Below are 19,549 nucleotides of genomic sequence, written 5' to 3' on the forward strand. Positions count from 1 at the left end.
TTCCCCTTACTTTTCTGTCGCCTAGAAACGAAAAGCTACCAAACTCAGCAGTCTCTCTGTCTCTCTCCTTCCCCCAGCCATATTTTCCATCCCAAATTCAAGAAAATGTGTAGATTTTACCATTAGCAAGCTCCCCAACACTGTCCCCATCTCCATCAAATTTCATAATACGTTCTAATCATTGTCATTATAATTGAAAACTATGGTAGTAAGTATTATCATAGTTTTTTAATTTTCCTCCTCCTGAAAATATTTTGTCTTAAACTCTGAATCTTAAAGATTTTTTTATGTATTCCCTATTATGCGTAGAAATGTAATTAGAAGACATGACTCGTCATTTCTGGTGCAATTCTTGATTTTCGATGCAATTCTTTTTATTTCATTTCATAACGATAACGCATTACATGATTAATGATGAGAATATGATTTATAAATTTATTCAGTCTGTATTTTATTGTTTTTGAAGTTTCAGGGGGAAGTCTAGTGCTTACCATCGATGGCTTCCAAGTACTGTTTTCGGATGAACAGGGGCAAGATGAAGTGTCTGAAATTGTAAGAATATACATTTCCGGCTCTAGTTGGTTATTTTGGATTTCGATAAAATTTTTAAATCTAACCAAATTTGTTTTTGAACCATTTTTAGCTTTTCTCACCATTTTCAGGGGTCTGAGGCTCGGCTGGCAAAGTTCCGATCGTTTTGAAAATGTTAGAGAATGCGAAAGAGACTTGAATTGAAAACTTTGCATTCGCCAAATTTTTCGAATTTTCCTAGATTTTTAGCTATTCGCCGTTTTCTGAAAGACACTTTTTTCCCGGTTTTAATACCAAAACAAACCAAAAAAGATGTCTTTTAAAAATTGGCGAAAAGATGAAAACCTAGTAATTTTTTTTTAATTCTGTAAATGCTCACATCAGTTTGGAATCTAGATCTGTTTCACACCTTCAAAAGTTTTCGAAATGATCGAAAACTCAATAGTCGACCACCAGATCTTGAAAAATGTCAAACCCAAAAAGCAACTGAAAATTACGTTTTTGCACATCTCATTGACCGGTTCTGTTTTCAAGTTTTAGTTGGTTATATAGAGTTTCATGTATTTTTGAATTGAAAAAAAATTTAAAGGATAGTTTAAAGAAATGGGATTTCAATAATTAGATTTTCAAAAAATTGAATTTTTTAAAATTGGATTTCGAGAAAATATCGAATTTCCAAATGTTGATTGGATTTTAAAGAACTTGAAAAACAGTAAAACCCAATGATTTACTACCGTAGCGTTACCTGAAAGGAATAAACGCTGCAATCACTATAGGGAAGACCATTTCGACATAGTGGTATTGAGCAAATCCGATAGCCACCAGCACAACAAGTTGGATAAATTCAATCATTGTGAATTGATGAATGACTCTTTGTGGAACGCGTCGGATGTAATGAGTCGGTGGGTAGGCACGCTATAAAGATACAGTACTAGAAATACTGAAATTTCCAAACCCACCTGCTCAGTAAAGATCAGAAGGATACGCTCCCAGAACTCGTTTCCAGTCAAGCTGCTGAACGCCATAAAGAGAAAGACGCCTAAAAAGTATCTCTAAAAATTGTGGGGTCTGGGTTACTGTACCATTGAAAATTGAAGTTGGGATGAATACAGTGATGTATGGAACAAGGAAAAAATAAATTGGGATCATGACCAGATGAGCAATCAAGGTAGCCAAACGAGTTTCACGGACGTGGACGATTCTGGAAGACATCAATCATATCATTGTTCATCGGGTGATAACAACATGTGACAAGTTTTTTTGTATTTTTTCAGACATTTTTCGTTTTGTATCAAATCAAATTTTGAAATGTTTTGATATATATATATATTGTTTTTCTCCGTACACCGTTTGAATGTATCCGTTGTGTAGACGATCCTCAACATTTGAAAGGGCCTTCATATGAAGGTACGACTGGGGAAGTGCTCCGTGCATCCAAGGTATTCCAAACATCGAAAGGCCAATGTTCAAAATTCCAACCACAAAGAGGTCCCAATGATGGGCGGATCCTTTTTTCAGCCTATAAGGAAGTGATAAAAATTTATTTCTTTCGCAAAAAATCTTCACCCACTTGTTGTCTTTATTGTCAACAGTGTTGGTAACCAGAAGTTGATCCATAAAAAAGAGAATAGCGAGTGGAAGGGAAAGTCCGAGGGCTGGAAGTTGAGCAGCGGCAGGGAGATTGTAGAATGGGATGAAATAAGCATCGGTTTCACGGGGGAAAATTTTGAATTGGTGTTCTACAAAAGATTTTGTTGGCTTAAAGTTCAGTACTAATTGAATTACTTCTGACGTCGCTGAAACCAAAGAACGAAATGAATGCAAAAACAAGGACGGCGATCGGGAGAGCATAGTCAGATACCAGGTCGCGCTTCCATCTAAAAATTATATTGAATTAGGAAATTGAGTTTTCTGAAATTCGAAAAAATAGAAAATCGGACAAACAGTGTTTTGACTATTGGAAGATAGCGTGAAACCTGTAATGGAAGGGCACTCATACTGTCAAGTACAAAATTTTCTCAGTTCCTATGCAGGATATCTTAAATGTGTCAACTTTTAAAATTATGATTTTTTGATAAACAATTTATCAGTAGGCAACATTTTCATATTTTTGAAAGGGACCGAGTAAAATTGGCTCAAATTTGAGAGCTAGATCAGATTACAGGCTTTACGATAATCATTTTCGAAGATCTGAAAAGTATGTCAGAATTTTTCAATCTGCCTGAAAATCTCAGAGTATTTTAAAACAATTAAAAAGTAACTTTCAGCAATTGAATAAGGAAGTTAAAATATTGAAATAAGCAGTTTTCAATTGTCCCAACTATCAGTGTTTGTGTTGGTTTATTGAACATTTTTCTGAAATGCTTTTCACATGGCTTTGAAATCTACATTTTTCCATTAAAAATGAATATAAAACACCTTTTTGTCCGATCTAGAAACTATTTGAATGCTTAAAAAAATGGGGGTGCGACATTTCGTGATTCCAGAGAAATCCGTACCGGATTGCTGCTTTTTTTAATTGTTGTAGTTTTAGCAACATTACCTCTGATCAGACATGAGCAGAATAAAAATTTTGAAAATCCGGAATAAGGAATAAGGAATAAGGAATAACAATTTAAAAATCCGGAATACGGAATAAGGAATAGAAAAAACACCCGGAATAAGGAATAAGGAATAAGGAACGAAAGAATTTCCAAACGAAGGAAGATTTCTTTTTGTCTTGAAAAACACTGTTTATTTTAAAACACGAACAACGAAGAGAAAACTCACAAACCGAGACACAAACAAGAAAAATGGAGAGGGAACTCTCAAACTAAAATTAAAAAACTAAAAAAACAAAATCATAATTGTGAATAATCAGTTTTCCAGGCCATAATTTTTCATATTGAGTGAACAAAAATTTAATTTGTCAACAGTGTCGTTATTCAATCAAGTTTATTTCGAAAAAAACGCTGAGAAAAACGCATAACTTTTCCAAGATTTCCAAAAAACATTTTTGAAAAACGGTGCAAAGGTGCTCCGCTGAACAAAATGTTACGTGGCAATTCAGAGCGTTCAAATTTTTTTTCCCAGTTTTGAGAATTTTTTTCTGATTTTTGATAGAAAAAGTTTTGAAGTTTTGTAAAGGAATAACAAAAAAATCCGGAAGAAGGAATAAGGAATTCCGCTCATGTCTGCCTCTGATACAGACCCACCCTATACGTGCTCTTTGAGCTCAAATATCCCGGTTCTTTTGAAAGATATAAAAATTATGCCAACTAATAAAATGTTTTTTGCAAAATCACCATAATTTTATCAATTGACGTTGTTTCAATATCTCTCATAAGAACCGAAACAAATAAGCTTAAAGTAAACGTATAGGGCTGGCTTCAGCAAATACGGTATATTTCCAACTGCAACAATACCTGGAAAGATATGGAGAGCTTCTGAAGGAGATGATCGTCATCGATAGCCATGTAGTTCCAAACAACAAGAACATGAATAGAAGTGGCTCGGCAGGATCACAGATTGCCTCTGGCCCTCCATTAATACATCCGAGGTATCCGTGAGTGTATACATGGACGATTGCGACAATAGCTTTGATGAAGAGTGCAAGAGCAATAAAGACCGAGAAGATCTCTTCAGTGGATCTGAAATTTTTTGTTTGATTTGTTTTGTTTTTCCAAAATGGTTAGAAACCTAGTTGTGAACTTCATAAGAGATGCCAATTGGAATACAGCAGACAAAATCAGAAAGCCCATTGCATAAATGCCAACGGTGGCGTACATTTGAAAGAAATCCCAGTTGTTAGTTTGGCAGACTTGATAAATTACTGAAACTCTTATCACTCAATTCTGACCAATTTTCCTAAATGTTACCAGAGATATAGATACTTAAAGGTGCAGAAGTCGAGATGATTAGGAGCTGTTGGCCTCCGAAGATTCCAAAGAACAAACTTCCAATCCATTGTCCAAGTATAACTTTTTGTACATCTGAAACCATTTTTTTCCGAGTACCAATTTTGAATTTTTTAGTGCATACTGATCATTCCTTTTGTATTGTTTTCGTTCAACATTCCATATGCGATTGTTGTCGGTAGTATAGTAAAAATCAGGAAGACGGCCGAGGAAATCACTTTCGAGACTGATCGACGATCCTTGATGCCTGGTTAACTTTCAAAAATTATTTTGATTCGAATTTTCTTCCCTTACCATCTACGTAATCCGATTTATAATTTGCCCAACGACGTCGGAAGTCTTTCACGATGCCACGGAAGGGGTAGTAGGGGCAGCAGGTCTGAAATTTAGGGGTTAAGATATCGTAAAACCTGTATTAGAAGGGCCCCTGAAATTGAAGGGCCCCTCTAATTGAAATGCCCCTAGAGGCCTCACGAAAAATATAAGTGCTCCCTCTATTTGAAGGGCCCTCTATTTGAAGTACCCTCTCCAATTGAAGTGCCCCTTTGACTACTTTCATTGGTTTTCAGCCGTTTCTAAAAATTCTAGCGATCAACATCTTACCAAGAAATCTGAATTTAAATCCCACTAAATTCAAAGAAACCAATTTCGTTTGATACGATAGCGGATTCAAGGACGAGGCCTCGTAAATCGACACAAACGGCGCCCGCGAAATTTTCAGGTGCCAGTTTTTGCTTTTTCTTATGTAGAAATCGTAATGGATTTTTAGTAGAAAAACGAAGTTTCCACTAAAAATGATGCCCCTCCAAAACAAGATCCGTTCTCAGAGGACCACGAAAAATACAAGTGCCCCCTTTAATTGAAGGGCCCCTCTAATTGAAGTGCCCCCCCTAGGGACCCAACGAAAAATAGAAGGGCCGGCCCTTCTAATACAGGTTTTACGGTATCCATGGATATCTGCAACTATCTTTTTTGTGGAAAGCAATAGTTCTTACCGATTTCTTGCCATCTTTTTCATAATCATCATCGTCATCTGGGATTGGAACTCCATTGATTTGAATGGTCATTTGTTGAGAGAGACTTTTGGCACTGTCGGTCAGCAAGTCACGAATCTGAAGCACCAATGATTAAAGAAAAATTATGAACTTTGATATGATAAATAATAAGGTAGGCAAACCGGTTTTCTACTTTTTTGTTAAAAAATAAACAAAACTAAAAAAAGAATTCCTCAAACCTGATCATCGTCGGCCGCATCTGTCATAGATTGGCGGAGGGAGTCATTCATCAAAAGGGTACCGAAGGTTCTAGCAATTTCCGCAGCTGACTTGGTGTGCTTCTTAAAAAAAACAAAGGAAATTAAAACCATTAATAAACCAACACACATACCTCGTAGCTCGGTGAAAGAATAAGCACTACGATGCGCGCCTCTTCCATCTCCAAACCGAGATTGGTGGCATTTTCAAGAGTGGCGAGAGCCATATGACTCTGCTTCAAACCATCCAACTGGGCGCTAAAACGGTTTATGAGGAAAAGAGAGAAAGACAGTATGACTAACTGTGTGACAATCCAGGTTTGATTCACATCGAAAAAGTCGGTCCCAGAGTAGCTTTGGAGCTTTTGATGAAGGCGTGGAGCACGCGCATCACGATCTGACACCGAGAAAACGGCGTTTTTGAAAAGGGCCAAGTCAAATCTCTCTCTGGGAAACTGGGATGAGAGTTCGGAGAACAATCTGAAAAAATGTTTTTGGAGCTAAAGGGAACGAATTGTGTGAAAGCTCATGACTTTTAATAGCTACCGTAAACTCTATAAAAGAATGCCCGTCCCCTCAAACCGTGAATTTTGAGCCCGTACATCTCATTTCCAGCAAAAGATATCGATAAATAGTCAAATGACAGAATTTTTGCTACAGTATCAATAGTAATTTGTCGGTTGGACACTTTTTTAATGTTTTAGACTGGAACCGTGATGAATTGGCTAAAAGTTAAAAGTTAGGGGCATTTCAATAGAGTTTAAGTTAGAATACATTCATCTATTTCCTCTGATAGAAGCCCACTTAAACTGTCAAGTTTTGGTACAAATATCTTCATGACTGTGAAAGATATCAAAAAATTGTCAACTGATAAAATGTTTATGATAATATCAATAATATTTGATTAGTTGACAAATGTTTTACATCTTTCATGGCGACCGAGATAATTGAGCTTGAAGTTAATAGTTCAGGTGGGCTTTTATTAGAGGAAATACATTCATGTGAAAACCATCACAATTAGCTGACTGATAAATTATTCATCAAATTATCACCAATAGCTGATTATCTGACACTTTTTTGATATCTCTCATAGGAAGCAAGATCATTGAGCATGAAATACACGTATGAGACGGTATTCTTCAGAACAAGTACGGTAATAATGCCAATTCAAAATAATTGTTTTTCAATTACATTTCCTACAGTATTCTTCTGCAACTTACGTCAACAGTATAGTGTGGATATGAGAATGATCCATATTTCTATGAATAATGCCTCTCTGGATCAAATGGTCCACGTCCATCAGCCCACGGACCTCGGTTTTGAAGTTTCTCACATGTTCGACTTTTTCCGTACGACAGAGAAGTTCAGGCATAGCTACTGAAAAGGTTGTGCTACGCAAATTGAATTTTAAAACAGTAATTTAAAAAAATTATAATTAAAAAAAGTTATAATTAAATCTACCGTATAAATTCCCAACCAATCCGTCAACTTTCAACTCAATTATCTCAATTCCTGTTCAAGGTAACAAAAGTTTGTCAACTGATATATTATTTATCAAGATAGCACCAATAACTTATCGGTTGACAATTTTTTGATATCTTTAACAAGAATCGAGATATTTGAGCTCAAAGTTGGTGGATGAAATGAGTCTCTATTAGAAGAAATGCGGTACAGTCATATGATTGGAATAAATAATTCAGAGATCTTTTTCTTTTGCATAGCCAAATAAAAAAGCCAAGATTTCAAATCCATTCCTTAATTTTTTGTCGAAAGCTCATAAAAAAGAGCCATAAAGGAATAGAGACTTAATTGGCTAATAAATTTGTTTTCCATTTTCTTTTTTTTTCTTTTGAATCTTTTTTTCTACAAAAAAAATAGAATTTCAACATATTCTGAATCGAAAAAAAAAAGAAATGTAGTCACAAAATGAAACTCGACTGTGCACAAAAATTGAAATGATACTTGGTGAAATTGTCCGGTTTTTTTCTCCCATTGACGCCTAGAATTATGCAAATCTTGGCACAAATTTTGCTTTTTTCCTTTTTTCCATCGTCACAATTTATAATCCAGACAGTCTCTTTTTTTTGCATAGAAAAAAAAAACCAAAACTCACTCTTGTCAAATGGCAATGAAACGAATTTATTCATGAGTTTCAAGAAAATAGGCATTTTCCAAAAATAAAGAAAAGGAATGAAAGTAAAACGGAAAGAGGAGCAGTTCAGTTTATAGGTACCAGCAATTGAATTTTTATTGCGTGCAGAAGACGTTCTCTATAATTCTCACAACGAAGACGGAGGAGCCAAGAGGCGGAGCTTAAAGAATGACTCTGTTTTCTTTTCCCTCTCGATAGATGAATTCATCAGATGCGAAGCGCGAGAGCCGTCACAACGTCGAGAGAGTCGCGGGAGATGGCCGCTTGGAAGATTGAATCGACCCATCTGAAAGTTGGCGAAAAAAAGTTAATTGAACTTTTGTTGACGACGACTATCTGATTTTGGCTAGACAGCCAGACTTTAAAAAAGAGCTGTATGGAAAAAGAAAAAAAAAACTAAACCTTTCGAAAAAGTAATAGGAATCTGTTCGAAAAAAGTAGGTGTGCGAGCCATAGAACAATTTGAAGCAGTTTTCATGATTGTCAATGTTGTCGACTACGGTAGGAAGGCCAACACCGTAATCCATGAGGGATAAGTGAGCGAGAGGTTCTCGATCCTGAAAAAATTGTGGAATAGATTTTGCAAATGTCTTATTCTCTCGAATAGAAGCTCACCCAAAACGTTTGATCTCAATTTTATTTCTACGAAAGATTTCCAAAATTTGGCAACTGATAAAACATTGGTGATATTATAACAATTATTTTTCATTCGACAAATTTTCGATAGCTTTCTAGGAACCGAGATAATTAAAGGTGGGGGGACAGGAGATTTTTCGTAGTTTTTTTGTAGCTAGAGTATGCATTCTACCGTCACGGTGTACAACGCTTAATGTCACTCTGCGTACAGCTGTCGTCCTCGCCATTATGTATGCAATCGGGCGTGCGCTTTCTCTTTGCCCGCGTGGCACATTCGGTAGCGGCGCCGCACCCTCAATCCTCGCCTTCACAAGTTCAACTCCTCGAGGGGCATCTTTGAACGGAATTTCGAGAACATTATTTTTTTTCATGTCCCCCCACCTTTAAGCTTCAAGTTGACAGTTTCGGTATTCTCAAAAAAAAATACGATAAATGAATTTTCAGGAAGTATGAATTATGGAATTTTTAAAATACGGGAGACATTGAATTTTTTTTTCTAGACAACTCGTTCAGAAAATTCTTTTCATGGGCACTTTGAGTAGCTGAACTCGTGAGCCCCGACCAAGTTCCGAATTCACATCTATTTTTAAATTCATTTTTGAGGGTTAAAGTTATCTTCTAATCCAAAATTATCTTTTAAAAGTCAAAATTAAAGATCAAAATTGATTTGTAGGATCAACATACTTGGCGAGAGTCGATAATTCTATTTTAGAATCTGAGTCAAGAGTGTGAAAAGAAAATTACTGAGTTTTATACATTCCGATTTTTTGAAATAAGAATCTCAGAAAATTCTGATTTCCGAATTTCAAGCTTTCGAAGTTTACCAGTTACAAAAAGCATTATCCATTTTGCTGTCAGAAATTAAAAAATCAAAAAACGCTAACTTACATTATGACTTCTATAGAAATATAGTGTATGACAGCACATGACCACCCATAAATCCTGCCATCCAGCAGAATTCCTCAATTTTCTTTTCAAATATCCACACATTGTATTGGTAATCATTTTGTTCACATCCTTCCTCCCAAATGAGCACTTTCGGTACCAACATATTTGAAGAGGGCTCATTTTTGAAACAGGAGATTCTTCCGGAAGAAGCACTTTTGTCACTGAAACTTGCGTATCAATCTGGGAAACCGTCAAAGTTTGGGAACTTACTATCTATATCATTTTCCTCTTTCTTCTCCATCACAAGGCTAGGAAGATCGATTTTCGCCCTAGCTGCGTTTTTGATAGCTTCTGTGATATCTTCAATCCAAGATGCGCGGTCCGGTGCGGCGAATACAATTGATATGTCAGCATTGTGTAGGGTGATGACATCCTTCTCGCCATCCATCACTTTATAGGTGTCTCCCTCATCAATCTGAGATTCAAAAAAAGGTAATTGAAATTCTTAAAATGTTAAATTACCATCATTCCTTTTAATTTAAACTCTGCATGAACTGTAAAAAAATTTCCGTCAAGATTCGCGCCGCGGTGTCCGAAAAGTATCCGATCGGAGCACAACACCATAATTCGACAACACGGTGCTCGTCGAGCAGACCGTAGCACAAACCCAATTCTTAGGATTTTCCGATTCGGATGGGTCAGAATGCCAACCAGGCCTGTATCCCGTTCCACTTGTAGCACATGAATGTATCTTCCAGTGACTGACGAGTGGCTTTTGTCTTTTTTGCAAATTCTATAATTTTATCCATCGCTACACCAAACGCAGTTGTTTCCGTATCACTTCCACACTCGGATAGTTGAATTTCAATGATTCTTGCAAGAACTGGTTGCCAGTTTATCAGACGATTCAGTATTTTCAACAATAACCAGTTCACTTGAGTATAGCATTCTTTGGACGATTCGAATTTTCTGGAAAAAGAAAGAAGTGATTTCTGGAAAAAGGGAAAATAAACAGTTTTGAACTCACGACATAATAGTCCGGAATCCGATTTTCGAGCGGTACAGCTGGTCTAATGCTGATATGTAAATTGGAAAATTCTGAACTAGCGACTGATAAAGAGGCGTCAGATTGTGTACCGTGGCAAGTAAAACCGGGGCTACCAGTGCAGCTTTGGAGTCGTCCGGTCTGCAATTTTCCAGTTTTTAGGAATATAGATTTCTAAACATACTCTCTCATCGATTCTTTCAATGCATCTACAAATGGTTGATGGATTGGAGGCAGTTCTTTAAGTGAACCGAACAGTTCTTTGAGAAACCGACAATCTGCCACGTGGTCTTTGATTTTGTTGAAGAATGACTGAAATGAAAAAATAGATAAAAATTATAATAACAAGGAAATTTTACCTCATTGACAAGTTTCATGTCTCTTGCGTAGACAACTTCTTTCCAGTAGAACTCTTTCAGCACGTTGGCAAGTTGGGGTTCTGGTTTTCCAAAATCCTAAAAAAAACCATACATAAATAAATCTGGTAAAAATCCCAAAAGTTACTTGAACATTTTTTTTTCACTCACAGTACATACATTTAGTTATGTAAAATCGACTTTTCCGTTGATTTTTAACCATTTTCAATACTTTCAGGATTTTGAAACTCGACTGTCAATTTTCCAATAACTTTGAAAATTGTGGAGGTTGTGAAACAGACCTACATTTGAAACTTTGGGTTCACAGGATTTTTGAAAATTCCTAGTGTTTTTAAACTGTTTGCCAATTCTTAAAAGACACCTGTGTTTTCAAGTTTTGAGTACGAAAATGGGGGCTCTAGTTGGTTTTTTTGGATTTTGAAAAAAAAATTGGATTTTAAAGAAAATTTTAGATTTTGAAGAAAATTTCATATTTTAAAGATCTTGAAATACATTAAAATCCAAAAATTTCTTTAAAGTACAAAAATAACCAACTAGAGCCAAAATGGGCCAAAAAGGGGTGTCTTTCAGAAATCGGCAAATATCTAAAAAAGGAGTTTTCAAAAAGTTTAGTGAATACAAAGTTTTTAATCTAGGTCTGTTTTACACCCTCCACAGTATTAAAAGTAATCGAAAACTAGACAGCCAAGCACCAGACTCCTGAACATGGTCAAAATAACCAAAAATCTACTAAAAATAAGTTTATTGAACATCTTAGTGAACGGTACTGTATATAAATCTGAGAGAAATGCAAAAAACTAATTTTTCTCATCATTCGAAGATTTTTATTTTTTAAACAAGGAGCCGCGGAATAAAGAACAAGCTTTGACCCAAATTTATCTGGGCTCATGTGAAAGATAAAAAAAATTGATTTTATGGTGAACCTTTCTTCCACATGAACCGGTATAAATTGAATCAAAGATAGAAATTTGAGAACACTTCTAATACAGGTATAACAATCACATCAATATATATATATATATATATAAATTTGTCACTCACCTTCCTAGTAATATAATACTCACTGCTACAACTCGGCGCATAATTGTCGATATCATTCTCCAAGCCCATCTCCATTTCTTTAGACGGAGTGCCAACACTAGCCGTACTCTGAGACGTTTTCATAACCGCGTAGTCGTGTCTCAGCTGGTGCTCCGACGAGTGCTCTCTTCTCATAAGCCTTAACGAGTCACGGGACCCAACAGTCGGGTCTCCAATCGACACGCCTCCACTGTCACTGGAATCGAATCTGGTGAGTTCGGTGGTGTCATTTGTGCTTCGTGACATCCTTTTCCGTGGTTTTCTAGAAAAAAATTTAGAATGTTTCATTTGAAAATGGAGAATTTTAATACTTGTTAGGCTTCAAAATAGGCTCTGATGTGCAGATGGTTTCTGAGGAAAACGTCGAATTGATTCCGATTATAACGTCTCTCTTCTTGTTGACAGATTGGTATAAAGGCTCTTGGATATCTGAAATGTGTTTTGTTGTCTGAAAGAGGCGGAGCAATACAATGTTAGTTACAATATCGAGAAGCAACAGAAATATATATATATATATATTTACGTATTTTCATTCGTTTTTTTGGAAAAAATAAAGAATAGAGTTACAATTAAAAGAACCGAGATCAAATACAAATTAAGATTAAAAAGGGTTAACAGCTAAAAAAATATAAATAATGAAAAATAAAAGTGCATGTATGTGTGTGTGTGTATGTAAGGGGTGTGGGATAGCGAAAAGACAGAAAAGAGAAACAGGACATATGTAAATCAATAAAATTACAGTTAATGGAAAGAAAAAGAAAAAGGAAAAAAATGATGGTGATGATGCTAAAGCAAATTGAGAGAAGGTTTAATTGAGTCAAGTCGCTTCTAGTTCATTGTGTTTCAGTGAAATGCATATATCAATCGTTTATTGATGATACTTTTGAAAATTTGCAAAGACAGTAAGAGCATGTGTGTGTGTGTGTTTTTAAAAAAACAGGATTATTATTGTTATTATGTGAATGAAAAAAGCTATGTATCTATGAAGCATGCGCAAGAACATGCAGAAGTGAAAGACATAATTTCTGTTTTTGCATACATGTGGTGAAAAATCCAAATTTTGGATCAATTTTTTTGACAAAAAACTAGAAGCGAAATGACAGAATGAAACCATGCTTGAGAAGAAGAAGAAGTCAAACTAAATAAGGAAAGTGGTGCTTTTTTGTTTAGTTTTTCCAAAGAAAAATGATTTTTGGTTGTAAACAGACTAATAAAAGAGAAAGAAAGAGCAACACCATGCACATATGTGTATACAAAAGAAGAAAAAAAAATCTCACAAAATTATATATTAGAAATCTACCGTACTTGCTCTAATAGAAGCTCATCCTATATAGCTTGATTATCTCAGTTCTCCTGAGCGATATCAAAAAAACCGTTAACTGATAAGTTATTCATCATGAAATAAGCAATATTTTATCAATTGACAGATTTTTGACATCTCTCATGGAAACTGAAATAATTGAGCTTGAGAGGCTTCTATCAGAGCAAAATCGAAATTAAAATAAAAATTTCAAAAAACCAGCAATCACAACCACAAATTAATTTTCATGCAAATTGAAGGAAAAAACTATGATATAACAAAAAAAAATAGAATTAATAATCCGGAAAACAATCCTTATAAGGTGAGACAACTGATGGAGCTTCGGACGCGCTGCTATTCTTTGGAGAGTCATCGATGAATGGAGGAGAATCAGTGGCGTTTTTGGAATTTCCACTGAATGGCATCTTCCCAGCAGCCGCTGCTTTCATTTCTGCAACTTTGACAGCAGCAGCGAGAGATTTCGGTGGTGGCGGTGGTGGTGCAGGACGGCTCGTGGAGATTTGGGCGCGATTGAGAATCTCATATGGTGGCGGTGGCATTACATCACTATCTTCCGAATCCCGCCGTGATTTTTGAGACATGAAAGAGGATATCGACTGATTGTGAGGCGTGGTTTTGTCTAGACGGTCCATATCTTCGTGGAGGCTTCTGGATTCGGAAACGCATTCATCGAAAATGTCATCATTTAAAATTGAAATAAATGGCGTGGATCCTCCGGCAGTTGGAGAGCAGGGAGATGGTGGCAGGTCAAATCTGACTGGCTGAGTTTGCCTTCTTGGATCTGTCCTCTTTGTCTTAGTTTTGATAGCAGACTTATCTCCAAGCAAGCTTCTTCTCCTTAGCAGGTACTCCAAAACGTCGCTATCTGGAGTGGTAGGAGAGATAGTGTGGTCCTGTGCAGAGAAGTTACCAGGAGATGGTAATCGCTTCCGTGGCACAAGGTCCAGCGATTTTCGTCGCTTAAATTCAGGACTCTTCGAGACTCTTTTCAGTGAGTTTGATTCATAACCCTGCTTCTTCGCAGTCGCCACATCCTTGAATGTGGAGTACGGTAGAGATTGCGTGGATTCAACATTCCGCATAGTGAGGGTATAAGGGATGTCGCTGTTGAAGAGATGACATTTTTGAACATCTGGATTATCCTCGCTCTGAACTGAAATCAGCGCTGGGCGGGATAACGATGACTTTCGCTCCTTTTGCTCTTCGAATTTCAGGGGAGCTCGGGAGAATGGAATCTCCTCCTGCATATGCACCAGTGGATGGCTTGCGGCTCGCTCTGTTTTGACTTCTCTAACGATTTCAGTCTCTGCCTGCACAGCTTGGATTGGGAACGATGGCTTTGGAGGAGGTTTGGGCTTGGGTTTTTTCTCCTTGAACCCTTCTGGAGTTATCATCATGTTCTCTTTAGTAATGACACGTCCCGGTAAAGGGCCAAGAGCTCCGTAGGTGCCGGATTCTGGTGAGACTCTAGAAGAATGAGGTCCAGATGATGTCTCACGATCGTTGGATGAGATGACTTTGGGTTTCATCAGAACCGCACCGGAACTTGTTAGAACTTTTGACGTTGTTGTTACAGTAGTAGTCGTATTCGGAGTAACTCTGGTGGTAGTGGTAGTAGCGGATGGAGATCTTCGGGATGATAAGTCCACATTTGGTCCATCAATCTCTATGGGAACAATATTGGTGTTTCTTACAAATGGATATTCTTTGATATGCCGGAAAGTTTGATATTCAGATGCTGATTTAAGTGCACCTTCTTCATCATCAGTAGAATTCGGAGTGCTTTTACTATGAGCCACAACTCTTTTGACAACGTTGCTTCCTGGTTTTCTAGCAACAAAAGTGGAATTGAAGATGGTCGCAGCTGCATACTTGGATCCAACTCCCACTTCTGATCTGGTGCTCCTTTCATGATCAGATAACCGATAGGAGTCTTCACTAACATTATCATAATCACGACTAGACCTTCTCTGTTGGAAGTTGTCACCAGACACTGATTTCGGCGGGTCGTTTTGCTCCATTTCAATTTCTTTACACACCATTTGTAAATCATCACTAAGTACGTTAGGCAAAGAAATAGACAAATCAGGTTGCTCTTTCGAGTTGTTGGAAGAGGAAACAGTAATAGCATTAGAAACAGGTCTACAAGAAGAGCGTTGCGGTCGCTCGACCGTATCAACGTCAGAAATGCAGCGCTCACTGCGCTTCAACTGTCGAAGACGGTGTTGGGTAACTGTTGTAGGGGGGTCACGTGTCACTGATGTACCCACACGGGCATCTAATGTACCTGAGAACGAGTGATCGGCTGGTTGGGAAGAGATATGAGCGATGTGCGGCATTGAGGAGTGCGTGTTTTGGTGCTTGCTGTACGGGTTCGTTTGGTTCGGCTCGTTGACTGATCCATTTCGGTGTTTTGTAGGCCGATCAGAGACAAGACCGTATGTGGACGAATATGTTCCTTTTCGGGTAGATGCCGCGGATCGTAGAGGCCTGAATATTGAACTGGTTGACTTGGGCGATGACTGCTGAGGTATTTTTTTTCTTACTCTAACCTCAATTAATTCGGTTCCTATTTTTCAATAGAATGCCAAAAATGTATACGATTTCATTACCCTTTGACATATTTTATAGATTGAAACTTAGATAATTCAGCTGAAAGTGCTCGAACCGTAAAATATAATGCAATTCTGTACTAGAAGTTCGAAATATTTGTCTCGGTTAATTTAGGAAAAATCAAAATCCGTCAACTGATGAAATATTAGTGATAATATCATGATTAATTCATCAGCTGATTTAAGCTCAAAGTGCAGATAAAACAAAGTAGGCTTACATTAGAACATAATGGGTTGCCGTATTATTAAAGCATTGTAGGTTGTATAATCAGAGGAAATAAAACTAGGAAAACTCTACAAAGCTCAAATCAGTATTTTTTGAATTGAAAATTGGTTTTAAATATCATAATTGTATGATGCTAAACTTAAAAATGTTTTTTGACATCAAAGTTTCACCAAAAAAAAGTATACAGTATTTCTTTAAGTTTTTAAATACAAGTTCCAACATTGTCAGCTTAAAGCTTAATCATCTCAATTCCTGTTAAAGCTAGCAAGAATTTGTTAACTAAAAAAATAGTGGTGATATTAAGGTGAATAATTTTTGAGTTTACAAATTTTCAATATCTTTCACAGCAATTGAGATAGTTGAGCTCAAAGTTGATAGTTAGGAGGCTCACTATAGTTTTGCGATAATTTAAATTTTGGGGCAAAATCAGTGTTTTTGATTTTGATTAAAACAAGTTATCTGAATACTCTGTTACCAAAAATGCCTTACCTTGTGAATGGTTCCCTCCTCTTGTGATGTTCCCTTACATAGTCAATCAACTGTTTTTGTGTTCTTCCGTGATACCTAAAATTCACATCTTATTTCTTTCTTCTATTTCGAAATCTTACCTAAACGACGATCCTTTACTTATAAAAAATCGCGTCTCCTTCTTTGGTTCCTCAGCTTGAACACATCGGAAAAACGCGTGATGTTCAACACATTTCTTCCAAAAGTTTTTACACTCATCTCGAGTGTCAAACGAGAATTCGACGGTTTCTTTGAGGTATTGCTGAAACATTTTTGATATTTCTCTTCTCGGAAATTCCCTTTCTTACATAGCTATCTGGATGGAGCTTCACTAGCAACTTTTTCCTTTTAAAACTCAGTTTCCGAATCCTCGCCCATGAGAACGTCGTGTCTAGTTGCAGCTGTCGAAACACTTTAATTCCAAGATGCATCACCGAAAGTGCCGCATCGTTTCCGTCAATATCCTTTGCAGCATGCAGTTTAACCCCATAGAAATCACATCGTCTTGCCACTTCCAACATTGCCAAATCACTTTCTCCAGGTGTCATCCCGCTGCAAAACCAATTTGTCAAAGCTAGATTGGCAATTCAAAGCTTACATGAAATTCTGGTGATTATCCATCACCTTCTTTTGAAATTCTAGCGTTTGATTGGGCACAAAACGTGTGTGTGACAAGTAGGTGGCGTCTGGATAGTCTTCTGATGAGAAATCACCGCATTCTGACTGTAAAACGTAGTTTTAGATAGGGTATGATGGATAGGGATTACCTGAACAAGATAGGCGGATAACAGAGATGCAGTGTTATCACTGCAATGTAACTCGCCAAGTGCAAGATCCCGTTTTATTTGCATTGTGAACAGATACCTGCAAAAAATTTCATTATTGCAAAGTGGATTTTTCATTTCGAAAATTCGTAATTGGGAAAAATCTACTACTGTAAAAACCTGTAATAAAAGGGACCCTACTGTTGAATTTGAGCTAGTTTCTCTTGGCTCCTATGCAAAATATCAAAACTGTGCCAACTGATAAAATGTTTGTGATATTAAAATGAACAATTTATCAGTGAAAAATATCTTTTCTGTGCTTAATAGGAGATAAGAAATTTTGGCTCAAAGTTAAAATTTGCTACTGTATCACAGGTTTCACGGTTATGATGTTTGGAACGAAATACGGAACTTCGAAAATCTGAACATTTTTGAATTTTGCTAGTTTTGCTTACATTTACAATCGAAATTTTGAATTTTGTTTGTCAATTTCCACCAATTTTTTGAATTTCGAAATTCCGAAATTCACAAAACTAGAATATTGCGAAAATTCAGAAATTCCAAAATTTTCATAACCAAAACACTCCGAATATTCGAAATTTACAAAATCGAAATAACCCGAAATTTTGAAAATCCAAAAACTGAAACTCGTAATTTTCGAAATTCCGAAAAAGCCATTTCGAAGATCCCCGGATTTGCGGTACCTAAATTTCATCTTAAATTGTACAGATTACAGTACTTCGCTTTTTTGAATTCCTATCTTGTCCGAGGAATCCAAATAACTTGTCTGCTAAACCCAACCACCGTACCTCGTGATTAATGTTCCCTGTTTGTTTCTAAAATTCACTTCCTAACCCAAAACGACGTGAAAATTAGTCTTTGTCGGGTAGTGTTTCTGTGCCCCCTATAGTCGAATTTGTGTCAGCTGTCATTTTTCAACCGGGTACCCCCCCCACCCCCCCCCCCCTTCTTCTCACTATTCCACCACCACCATTGCTTTCCCATCTCCATCCTATCTCCCGCACACCACCCACTTCTTGTGCTCCTCGTCGCAGAGAGCAGCAAGAAATGTTTTTGTTCGTCGTGTCCCTCGGTGGGGGAGTAGCTCCTTCTTCTCCTGCACCTCTCCCAGAGCATCCTCTTCTTTCCCGCCGCCGTCCCTGAGACACATACACTCACATGTACACGCCACGGGGACCCAGGGACGAAGAGAGACTCCTCTTATACGATGAAGAAAATTTGCATTTCGCCATTTGTCATTTCACGAAAAATGTGTGTGACGGGGCTTATGAAAAATGCGGGGCACAATTTTCACGAAAAAGTGAGAAATTGAAAAATGAGCTCTTCGGAGATAAGATGAGCATATTTTTGAGTGACACAAAGTCTCACCTGGTGTATTCCTCCTCCAAGTCGATCGGATTCGGCGTGTAAAATTTGACGACAAAATAAAATTTTGCGTCTGTCGACCCGTTTGTGATTTGCCGTAAAATTGTCTTCTCACGATCCAACCAACACTGAAATGAGAGAAAAAAATTGTTAAAAGCACCTGGAGAAAATTCTAAATTACATGATTCCCATTGATATCGATAAAAGACAACCCAAAATAGTCACATTCCAGAAGATTCAGATGTCGACACACCTCGTCGAGCAATGTCTGTCCGATGGCTTTATGCTGGAATTTCAAATTTAGGATAAAGATTTTATAAGTAATCTTTTAAGGCAAAAAATCAAACAATTTTCAATTTTTAGGAAAAAATCAAAACTTACGCCAAGATGGAAAACGGCTACAGTATCATCCAACATTCTCACTTTGATGCATACCAGACGACCCCGTTTCGAAGAGTTCATACCTGGGGGTGGGGGAGCGCCCACCCCACGTGGAATATTTGACATATCCGATCTAAAAAAATTTTTTTTTTGATCAATGAGGTTAACGATAGAGACAATTATCTAGGAAAAAAACGGGGGCTAAGCTGGTGAAAATAAATATTCAGCTGGTAAAAACGAAAAATTTGAATTTCAGATATATTGTAACCCAATTTTTAGTACACGTCATTTCCTGCACCTGGAGATTCGAAAAAGTACAAAAGGACAGCTGAGGCAGACATAACGATTTCCTAAACGTTTCTCGAGAACCTTAGGACAGATGTTCTTCTTCTCCGTCTGGATAAGGACATTTTGCGAGAGGCGTCAGAAACTAATGAAATTCGGAGAACGGGGTGGGACGATGGCAAAACACAGGAGGAGCGGCGTCGGAAATGG

At 37.1% G+C, this 19,549-nt stretch overlaps 3 protein-coding genes across 3 annotated transcripts; all 3 read right to left on the bottom strand.

Moving 5' to 3' along the window:
• Positions 1 to 480: 480 nt before the first annotated feature.
• On the bottom strand, positions 481 to 7,051 carry Cbr-abts-2 (the record flags this gene model as incomplete). Its single annotated transcript, XM_045239113.1, has 16 exons — positions 481 to 544; positions 1,277 to 1,446; positions 1,491 to 1,570; positions 1,614 to 1,732; positions 1,877 to 2,050; positions 2,102 to 2,270; positions 2,317 to 2,408; positions 3,936 to 4,160; positions 4,210 to 4,342; positions 4,389 to 4,502; positions 4,552 to 4,674; positions 4,722 to 4,806; positions 5,423 to 5,539; positions 5,662 to 5,763; positions 5,814 to 6,159; positions 6,900 to 7,051. The coding sequence occupies 16 exons, from the start codon at positions 7,049 to 7,051 to the stop codon at positions 481 to 483; spliced, it is 2,265 nt and encodes a 754-aa protein (XP_045096155.1).
• A 987-nt stretch (positions 7,052 to 8,038) lies between these two features.
• On the bottom strand, positions 8,039 to 12,390 carry CBG17295 (the record flags this gene model as incomplete). Its single annotated transcript, XM_045239114.1, has 12 exons — positions 8,039 to 8,117; positions 8,234 to 8,388; positions 9,356 to 9,576; positions 9,626 to 9,830; positions 9,878 to 10,148; positions 10,205 to 10,324; positions 10,383 to 10,541; positions 10,585 to 10,712; positions 10,760 to 10,855; positions 11,819 to 12,119; positions 12,169 to 12,286; positions 12,381 to 12,390. The coding sequence occupies 12 exons, from the start codon at positions 12,388 to 12,390 to the stop codon at positions 8,039 to 8,041; spliced, it is 1,863 nt and encodes a 620-aa protein (XP_045096156.1).
• A 1,060-nt stretch (positions 12,391 to 13,450) lies between these two features.
• On the bottom strand, positions 13,451 to 19,180 carry Cbr-frm-3 (the record flags this gene model as incomplete). The annotated part of the gene is made up of 9 exons (XM_045239115.1): positions 13,451 to 15,668; positions 16,506 to 16,580; positions 16,625 to 16,785; positions 16,832 to 17,075; positions 17,122 to 17,218; positions 17,248 to 17,387; positions 18,677 to 18,801; positions 18,855 to 18,998; positions 19,055 to 19,180. The coding sequence occupies 9 exons, from the start codon at positions 19,178 to 19,180 to the stop codon at positions 13,451 to 13,453; spliced, it is 3,330 nt and encodes a 1,109-aa protein (XP_045096157.1).
• Positions 19,181 to 19,549: the final 369 nt, after the last annotated feature.

Source organism: Caenorhabditis briggsae, assembly GCF_000004555.2.
Source record: "Caenorhabditis briggsae complete genome, chrX, whole genome shotgun sequence".
NCBI lineage: Eukaryota > Metazoa > Nematoda > Chromadorea > Rhabditida > Rhabditidae > Caenorhabditis > Caenorhabditis briggsae.